Raw genomic sequence first — 10,280 nt, 5'->3', positions numbered from 1 at the left:
AAAATAAAGGAATTATTGTGAGTAAAAAAATCTAATAGCTCATACTCTAAGACAATTCTGTATGTTCCCTACAAACAAGGATATCTTCCTGCATTATATCACTCTAGTAAGTAAATTGCTCCATCTAATGCTACTATATTATGCACTACAATTACAGTCTTCTAAACATGTGCTATAATGAAATGGCCTCCGAGTGAACCACACTGCCTGCAAAACAGGGCCGCCCTGGAGCCTCCTGCTGCACGCATGAACACCTGGCCAGGGCTGAATCACTGAAGTGAGCCCGTCCTGCAGCTGTGGCCAGTCCTGCCCTGCCCTGCATTTGCATAGGCCCAGAGCACAGCACACTCCCTGAGTATTTCTTCATGGGCTGCTCACACCCCGTGCAGCAGTCAGTCCCAGTCCACACCCAGCATGGACATGAGGGCCTCAAATCACATCCTGGGACTTGGACTCCTGCTGCTCTGGCTCCCAGGTAAGGAAAGACAGCAACGGAAATTTCATCAGCTCCATGTGGTCAGTTCTCTCTGACTCTGAAAGAATCTCATAATGATGTGGATATTTCATTCTGCTTCCTTATCAGGAGCCAGAGGTGACATCCAGATGACCCAGTCTCCATCCTCCATGTCTGCATCTCCAGGAGACACAGTCTCCATCAACTGCAGAGCCAGTCAGGGTATTAGCAATTATTTAGCCTGGTATCAGCAGAAACCAGGGAAAGCCCCCAAGCTCCTGATCTATGGTGCAAAGTATTTAGCATCTGGGATCCCCTCCAGATTTAGTGGCAGTGGATCTGGGACGCAGTTCACTCTGGCCGTCAGCAGCCTGCAGCCTGAAGATGTTGCCACTTATTACTGTCAGCAGGGTAATAGTTGGCCTCTCACAGTGATACAAGTTACAACATAAACCCTCCCAGGGAAGCACAAGTGAGAGCCTGGGCTGCCCCTGCCACAGTACAGTGCCTCCACCTGCTGACAGAGCTTCTTAGCTGCAGCCTGGCTCTGAACATTACTACAAGCTTTTAATTGAACTTTCTACAAATGCTCCTCTGTGTCTGTGTCTCTCCTCCTTCTCTGCCTCAGAAACATGGCCATGAATCTTCTTATATAAAGGCATCATTTCGTGTTCACTTCACCCAGTAAAACTTAAGTCAGCCACCATTTTCCAAGCAGGAATTGGCTTAATACAGGAAATGAATCTAATTTCTAGCTTCTGAACTCCTGAGGTAGCCAGTGAAATTGGGACTAGGAGCGTGGGATTCTCTGGTTTTAGGAAGCTGCCCTAGGGCCACATAATCCAGTGGCTCGTAATCTCCGCCCTGTGGAAAACCCACGGGAGGCCTGTGACGCACTCACCTGTCCCACAAGCTCTCCAGGGGATTCTCCAGGCCTCGTCACTGTCACGTGTCAGCCTGCTTATGTCAGTCAATAGTAACCTCTTTCCCCTTTCCTGCATCTCATAGAAGGACCACGTATGATGCACCTTGCAGCAATCCAGAGATGGGACAGCGATTTCAGAAATGGGCCTCCACAAGCAATCATGCGGATCGCAATGTTGGATTCAGAGAGCTGACGGCTGAGGATGGACACTTTCCCCAAACTCTCAGAAATATTCTGCCTAAGTGATGTCACTAGAATTCACTAAAATTTGATTTTAAGTTTTGTCTAACAATCTGGGATCATAGGAAAAAAAATCCCTTCATTATGACTTGGAGGAAACTATAAGAAGCTGGAAGTTGCATGAAACATCACAAGTTGGTCATGATGTTAGACAGCAATGAACCACTGAAAGACTTTTTCTTTTTCCTGATCCTAGGGCTTGGACTCTGGGTCTGGGCACTGTCCCCGAGCTCCTTTTGCTCAAAGCTAGTGTTCTACCACTTGAGAAACAGCATCACTCGCCACCTTTTCTGTGATTAATTGGAGAGTCTTACAGACTTTCCTACCCAAGTTGGCTTCGAACCGGGATCCTCAGATCTCAGCTCTCTGAGTAGCTAGGATTCTAGGTGTGAGCCACTGGTGCCCGGTGAAAGATTACTTATTTGTTGGTTTATTTACTTATTTATTTTGCCAGTCCTGAGGTTTGAACTCTCAGCCTGCACACTGTTCTGGAGTTCCTTTTGCTCCGGGCTAGTGCTCTACCACTCATCCATAGCACCACTTCTGAAAGAACTTCCTTAATAAAAGAAGTCAGATGCAAACTAATACCACATTGCATAAAGAATGGAAAATGAATTACTTGGTTTAAGAATTATTTTCCTGATGTATGCCAATGACTCAACCCTGTAGTCCTAGCTATGTAGGAGGTTGAGATCTGAGGATTGAGGTTTGAGGCCAGCCCTGGCAGGACAGCCTGTGAGATTATCTCCAATTCATTACCAAAAACCCAGAAGTGGAGCTGGCTAAAAGGGTAGAGTGCTAGCCTTGAGCAAAAATGAAGATCAGAGACAGCATCCAGGCCTTTAGTCACACCCTAGTACAGGCACACATACTTGTGTGCCTGTACTAAATATATAAATACATATATATAAATATATATATATTATAGTATATACACACATAGTATAGTATATATACACATATATACTATATATACATATATAGTATACCTATAGTATACATAGTATACATCTATGCTATATATAGTATATAAATGCATATATACTATGTGTACATATTGAAAGGATATTTCCCGGCCATCCCAGATGACCATGTGGAGAAAAGCACAGGCAGGAGAAGAAGGTTCATAAGGAGGTTGATTAGTGGGGCCATAGTTCCCACGGGAGAGGGAGCTACATGATGTCTGCACCTTATCCAGGTGGCAGCTTCTCTCTCTGGGGGTAAAGGGGGAAGAAGTTAGGCAGTGAGTAGGAGTGACTCATTAGGTATGAGTGGATCTGGGGTCTAGTGGGAGGAGCTGAGGACCTGAGACTAGGGAAATGCTAACACATTTATACATACTATATATGTATATATACTATATATACACAACTATATATATCATTTCTTGTCCATATTTCCTGGACAATGGGAGTATTTTTTTAAATAAATAATCACCTGTGCTCTTGTCTTCAAGGATTTTTCCTATAGTGGTTGCAACGTTTCACATCTCACATGAATATCTTTGCTCCATCTGGGACTGATTTTTGTAATGGTGAGATTAGGGCAGTAGATTCACTCTTCTATATGTAGATATCCTGTGTTCCCATCATAGTTTTTGATGAGACTCTCTTTTCCCCAGGGTATGTTTTAACACTGGTATAGCGATGTGGGTTTGTTTCTGGTCTCCTCTCCTGTTCTGCTGGTCTCCACGTAGCCCAGGCTAGTCTGCAAATGGAATTTTGGTGAAGTTAATCCCAGTGAAACGACTTTCCAGGTGTCCATCTAGGAACTTGTTGCCTGGAGAAGATCTTTTCTCAAGGGAAAGTTTTCCACATGAGTTCACTCACAGTCTTGCATCCTTTTCACTGGTGTTTGGCCAATTCCTGACATGCTCTCAGTGTATGTTTCCTATTGCCCTGACACAAACCTTCATGTTAATGGTGCTAATCTCTCAAATCGGTCTCAAATTGTCATCCTCCTTATCTCTATCAGTCAAAGTGGTTGGGCTTGCGGTTACGAGGCATTATACCCAACTAAGATCCAATATTATGAAAATCCCAAATTATAAGGCATAATTGTACATAATTTTGAATTTGCGTTCCTTACCCTTTCCCCTAAGCATAGACGTTTAATGATTTGCTTCTAGAAGGTTTGCAGAAAACTATTTCCACCTGTAGTCTGACCACAAGAGTCAGAAGCTAAGCTTTTGCTCTTCCCAAAGGGCTCTTCAGATAAAGACTATTAAATATTATGACTTCTCCTACTTCTTATATCATTCTAGCCTTTTGTAAGTTAGTCAAAGAAGTTAACATTAGTAATATAAACAAGACCTGACACTAGAAAAAAAATAATAAAATGAGACCGGAACAAAGTCCTGACCAGTCATTGCTTGCTGAGCCCCATCTGTAGATCCTAGTGCTGCAACCTCTGATTTCAAAGGCAAGGCAACGCAATTGCTGCAATTGTTCCATGTAGGAAACACATGGTCAAGACAGTCTTCAAGAGGAAGAAGTAATGTTGAAAACAAACATGTGCATCAGTTGCCCAGGTATTTGATTCCCTTTGTCAGCACCGTGAGACAGTGAGTGGTATGGCAGAATGAATTCTGTCATGTGCACCATGAAGCTAGAGTCTAAGACCTGGAGCCAGACACAGCCTGCAGTGCACCCTTGTCCTCTTCACTGCCACTCGGGACCCCTCCTGTTTGCCTGAATCACGTATTTCACATCTTACAGGGAACACATATCACAGGCCACCAACTTCCCTGTGGCCATTCAATTCTCAGAATTCTTGGTAATGTACAGATATTTTTCTTGAACTGCTTTAAAATGTCCGAGGAGAGGACTCACTTGAATTTCCTACTGAATCTCACCTGAAGCAGATGGACTAGGACCAGCTTAGTGAATATTGGAGGAAAGATTCACAGTCTAGACACTGGGACTCAGAACTGACAATCCTAATGATTGCTATGTCACAAGTCTGCCACCAGAGGGCAGGCCAACCTCATCCTCAACAAAGCCTCAGAGTCCAGACCTTGGAAGCCATGGAGAGCAGGAGGGCTGCTGCCTCCTTGTCAACAGGCAGCTGAGGCTGGCCAGTTCCCTGAACAGCTGTCATGGCGCACAGGTGCCTGACACACTGCTCATCACATGGCCACGGTCCTCTAGGTGGGTGTTTCTGAATACTGTCTGGTTTATGAGATGTGTAATGAGCACACTCTGACAATGGTGCTTCTTTTCACCGGGATTATTGGAATGGAGTGAGAAGCCCAGTTCAATGGTGGACCAGGATGTGCGAGGACAAGCACTGCCCTCTGAGGGACGACAAGCCCTGTGTGCACAGCCAGCACGACCTGGCCTTGGGAATTCTCAATAGGGCAGAGCACACCGAGGGCCCCGCAGTCTAAGAGATTCCAGGGAGATTGTATGTGGAAGGCTTGGAGATGGAAACAGTTTGAAATGTTAGTGCCATCACAGAACTTGTTTTCAAGAATCCTCAGAAATCATCAAGACACACACTAGACAAAATTTCCACCCTTGATCAACACGTCCTCCTCATGCTTCTAAGGAGGAGACACGGTGGCTGAGAGGAGACTGTGGATGAGAACATTGCTGACTTTCCTCATGATTGGAGAGAACAGCAGGGAATCAGCCAGCCCCATGGAGCAGGCCAACTCTGAGCTCCTGGTGACTCAGTCTCTCAACCTGGCCATGGCCTCTCGGCTGGGCTCAATTCCAGTGAGGGGTCAGCATTTCCCTTCCTGAATCCAAGGCCACCACAGGGCACGACCTTGGTCACCCCAGGTTCTCAGCTCCATCCCTCTGGAGGTGACTGCTTCTCTCATGGCCCAGGGCAAGAAGGTCAGCGCTGGGCAGAGGCTCCTGCTCCTGAGCTCCCCAGTGAATTCCAGTGCCTGGGATTTCAGCTCTGCCCTCACATCTCCACACCCACTGAAACCACGAGAATAATTAGAAAGAGGATTTCATAGTCACCTGTCGGCCCTGGCTTGTCCCAACCTCACCACAGTAAGATGTGCATGGCCTCTGCCTTCTTTCATCCTCCTTAGATGCATTGTGATGAATCACTAAGACTCGCAGAATTCCTAGACTCAGGGGCCTGCACGATGAAGGCAGAGGTGGCTCTTCTTGCTGTTAACCTGGGCTGGCGTGTGAAAAGAAAAGCATGATATGATATCTGATTGATCAAATGTCCATCTATGGTTTATCCAGACCTAAGATGTTTCTTTAGTGATATTGTTACTGGTTTCAGAAAAGATCAAAAAAGATCAAGACTCTCTCTCTCTCTCTCTCTCTCTCTCTCTGTTTCTTTGTTTCTTTTTCTTTCTCTTCTTTTGCCTAAAGAGGCAAACAGAAATACTGGTATCTAGGAAGACATGATGTTTCCACTCCTTGGGAAAGAATAATAAACAGCATCATGTACGGTTGGTAGCAGTGATTTTTGTTGATTAATCATGACCAGAATCAACACTTATCACATCCTGCTGATGAACTCTGAGAAGTAATAGTAAAGGACATGAAGGTGACAAAATATGAGAGATCTCAGATTAGGAAAAGTACAGTCTAGGGCTGGGAATGTGGCTTAGTGGTAGAGTGCTTGCTTCAGATGCATGGATCCCTAGTTCGATTCCTCAGCACCACATATATAGAAAAAGGCGTTAGTGGCGCTGTAGCTCACGTGGTAGAGTGCTACCCTTGAGCAAAAAGAAGCAAGGGACAGTGCTCAGGCCCTGAGTCCCAGCCTCAGGACTGGCAAAAAACAAAACAAAACAAAAGAAAAAAGAAAGAAAAGAAAGGTAAAAGGAAGGAAGGAAACAAAGGAAGAAAGAAACAAAGGAAGGAAGGAAGGAAAGGAGGGAGGGAGAGAGGGAGGCTGGGAAAAAACAGAAGGAAAGAGAGGAAGAGAGAAAAGAGGGAGTGAAGCATGAAGGAAGGAGAGACAGAAAGGGGACAGAGGGAGGTAGGGGGAGAAAGAAGACAAAGAAAAAGAAAGAAAGGAACAAAGGAAGGGAGAGGGAAGGGAGAGAGAAGGGAGGGAGGAAAGTAAGGAATGAGGGAGTGAGGGAAAAGAAAGAAAGAGAGGAAGAGTAAATGAGAGGAAGAGAGAATTAGAGGAAGTGATGCAAGAAGAAAAGAGGGGAGAAGGAGGATAGAGGGAGTTAGGAAGGAGAAAAAGAGGGAAAAAAATGGAAGGAAGGAAGGAAGGAAAAAGAAAGAGATAGGAAGGACAAAAGAGAGAGAGAAAATAAGTAAGGACAGAAAAGATAAGGAAAGGAAGGCAAAGAAAGGGGGAAAAAAAAGAAACGGATTTTCACTGTGTAATTACTTGGTATGGGAAACACAAAGTGATTTTTTTTCCAGGAAGGTTTAGTGAGAGAGATTAGAAGATCTAACCAGAAATAAGAATGTGTACCCATATATTTATGAAATATCCTGTTACATCAGTTGCTTCTGTGCATTATACATTTTGAAAATAGTCTTTAAAATGTCTTCTACAGTCAAATGGTCCCCAGGGATAAACGCATTCCCTGCAGGCAAATCCATATTTCTCTTGTCTGGTGTGGGACTTCTGTGCACACAAGGCCTGTGGTGACTCACTGAGCTCAGCCAATCCTGCAGCTGTGCCCAGCCCTGCCCAGCCCTGCTGATTTGCATGAGCCCAGAGCCCAGCCCACTGCCCTGAGCTCTTCTTCAGAGGCTGCTCACCCTGTGCAGCTGTCAGTCCCTGTCAGCACCCAGCATGGAAATGAGGACACTTGCTCAGCTCCTGGGGCTCCTGCTGCTCTGGCTTCCAGGTAAGGATTTGATGCTGGGGATTAACACAGCTTTGTGCAGTCCAGGCTGTCTGGTATTTCAGTGAAGGACTCTTGTAACATGATTATCAAGGAGGACATCTGTTTTATGTTTGCCCTGCCAGGTTCCAGATGTGACATCCAGATGACCCAGTCTCCAGCCTCCCTGTCTGCATCTCCAGGAGACACAGTCTCCATCAACTGCAGAGCCAGTCAGGGTATTAGCAATTATTTAGCCTGGTATCAGCAGAAACCAGGGAAAGCTCCTAAGGAACTGATCTATTACACATCCAATTTGCAATCTGGAGTTCCATCGAGGTTCAGTGGCAGTGGGTCTGGGACAGATTATTCTCTCACCATCAGCAACCTGCAGCCTGAAGATGCTGCCACTTATTACTGTTTGCAGTATGATAAGTATCCTCGCACAGTGATACAAGTCATAACAAAAACATCCAGGGAAGCAGAAGTGAGAGTCTGGGCTGCTCCAGCTGCTCCTCCTGGGGCCTCCAGCTGCTGGCAGAGCTGCTCAGATGCAGCCAGAATCTGAAGGTCACTTGAAGATGTTGATAGAATTGGCTGGGCAGAATTCTCTCTTCTCTAGCTCTCTGGTTCCTGAAGGACAAACATGGCAATGCCTCCCCTGATTCAATAGAGCACACACATCATAGCATGGGAGGACTCTGTGAGCGCATCAGTTGGTCTTCATTTGCAAAGTAGAGACTCGCTAGCTAATCCACGTTGGTTATTTTTTAATACAAGAAATTGATTCTAACCTACTGCCATTCCAAGATTGGGTTACATTACTGAGTAAAGTTAAACACAGAAATGAAGTCTTCTCTGGTGTTCCCTCAGACCCCACATCATGTAGCTGTGAAACTCCAGGCCTCCTAACCTAGCTCCTCAGTCGGGTCTAGAAACCCGGGGGAGGGTGCAAGGCTCTACCGTGTAGATCTTGACAGGTGACCTTCCAACCCTCCATTCCACCCCAGTGTCTGCCTGCAGGCTTCAGTGCATTCTAAAGCTGACTCTGGTAACTTTCCATCTTCATGAAGATGCCTCATGCAGAAACTCAACAGGAAATATTGGTGAAAATGGCTTCCAGGAGTAAATGACGAAAAGAAGTTGCACACCCAAAGTAAAACAATGATTACAGTGATCCACTCACATTCCATTGCTTTGTTGGAAATTATGTGTCTGTGCACTGGATCACTTTCCTCATCTTTTCTTTTTTGTGTGTGTTGATCCTAGAGCTTGAACTCGGGGTGTAGGTGATCCCCCTGACATGTTTGTGTTCCTGGCTGGCACTCTACCAGTTGAGCCAAAACTCCACTACTGGCTTTTTTTTGGTGATTAATTGAATATAAAAGTCCAAGAGAATTTCCTATCCAGATGACTTCACTTCTCAGTCCTCAGATCTCAGCCCCCTGAGTAGCTAGGATTGCAGGAGTGAGCCACTGGTCTCTGACTCCTGGCTTTTGTTGTTGTTACTTTTGAGCTGTTCAGAGTGATTACACTTCCCTAGGTTAAATAATGTGTATTTCCTGACTTTTATGCTGTCACTTGACAAGTTTATGTTTGCCTGCCGAGCCATCCGGCAGTGAAAAGGAATCCTGAATGAGGGGGGCGAGGATTAAAGAAAAGGAAAAATACAAGACAAGAGGCAAAGATGGGGTATGGGAGGTCTGCATCTTGAGATTGAAACTCAAGACTGCAGCCCCGTTTATTCTTAACATCCAGGTTTTATGCAGTTTGGGAACCAAGGAATGGCATAGGGTTACCAAAGTTTAAGAAAATAAGAAAGCTTTTAGGTTGGTGAATAACAGGAGGCAATAAAACAAGACAAGGCTGAATGGTAAACATAAACCAGGCGCCTATGGACACAGTAAAACATCTTGGTAAGTGCTGGCTGTCAATTAAGCCAAATCTTACCGCATTCCTTGTGATAACAGCACAGCCAGAGGTCAGGATGAGCTTAGCTGCTAGCTTGGCTCCCGACATGTTTGCACCTACTGCAGGTACACTGACTGAACTACAGTAGCTTAAAGTAAAGAAGGAAAATAAAGTCAGAAAACATAATGCCAAATTTCTGAACATAAGATTACTTGGCTATCTGAGTTCCTTGTATTGACATGGATATTCTAGATTACATCTACTACCTTAAATATTCTTTCAGCAAATTTAGTTTTGCACTGTGTTGACTTTATATTTCAAATTAGAGAAAATTCAAAAAGATATTGTGTTCCTATTTATGAACACAGAAATATTCTTAAATTGCTATGTCTCCTTTAATCTAAAAGGGATGTATTTCTACTTACCTTGTGTGCACAGACTCTACTATATTATTATTATTTCTTGTAATTTATTTTTATACCCCTCAATATGTTAGTGCAATGTTCATCAGCAATAAAGATACTTTGCTACTTCATTTCTCAATTTAATGTCTTCTTTTATTTCTTGCTTTATATAATTTGGAGTAGGACATCTTGTATGCTTTTGTATATGAGAAAGTTATAGTAAACATTTCAGTATTTAAAACAATCTGATGGAGGAAATGTGAACTCTTTCACCACTGAGTATGAAATTTGTCATAGGTTTTTATATATGCTTTAAACAACCATGATTTTTTTTATTATTTCTCCCTTCCTTAGACATACATAGCTTTTGAATTGTCATGAATACATGTTGACTTCTAGAAATATTTTCAACTACTATACTCATAATATCTTGTTTCTAATCTTGTAAGAATGGTGAATTACATGGATCAACAGAGTATTTTTAAATCATCTAATTTTACAATGGCTTTCCATTTGTGACTTTAACTTGCTCAAAATAAAGTCCTTGAGAGAAGGAGTTGAACATAAGACAATTTT

At 43.9% G+C, this 10,280-nt stretch overlaps 2 gene segments (V, D, J or C); both read left to right on the top strand.

Annotated features, from left to right (window-relative positions):
• Positions 1 to 370: 370 nt before the first annotated feature.
• On the top strand, positions 371 to 921 carry LOC125356175. The segment is given in 2 exon segments: positions 371 to 475; positions 584 to 921. Coding segments are annotated over 2 exon segments (384 nt in total).
• A 6,437-nt stretch (positions 922 to 7,358) lies between these two features.
• Positions 7,359 to 7,972, top strand: LOC125356163. The segment is given in 2 exon segments: positions 7,359 to 7,413; positions 7,536 to 7,972. Coding segments are annotated over 2 exon segments (477 nt in total).
• Positions 7,973 to 10,280: the final 2,308 nt, after the last annotated feature.

This window comes from Perognathus longimembris, chromosome 8 (assembly GCF_023159225.1).
Source record: "Perognathus longimembris pacificus isolate PPM17 chromosome 8, ASM2315922v1, whole genome shotgun sequence".
Taxonomy (NCBI): Eukaryota; Metazoa; Chordata; class Mammalia; order Rodentia; family Heteromyidae; genus Perognathus; species Perognathus longimembris.
Note: the sequence above shows the minus strand (reverse complement) of the source record. Positions and strands in the feature narration are given on the sequence as shown.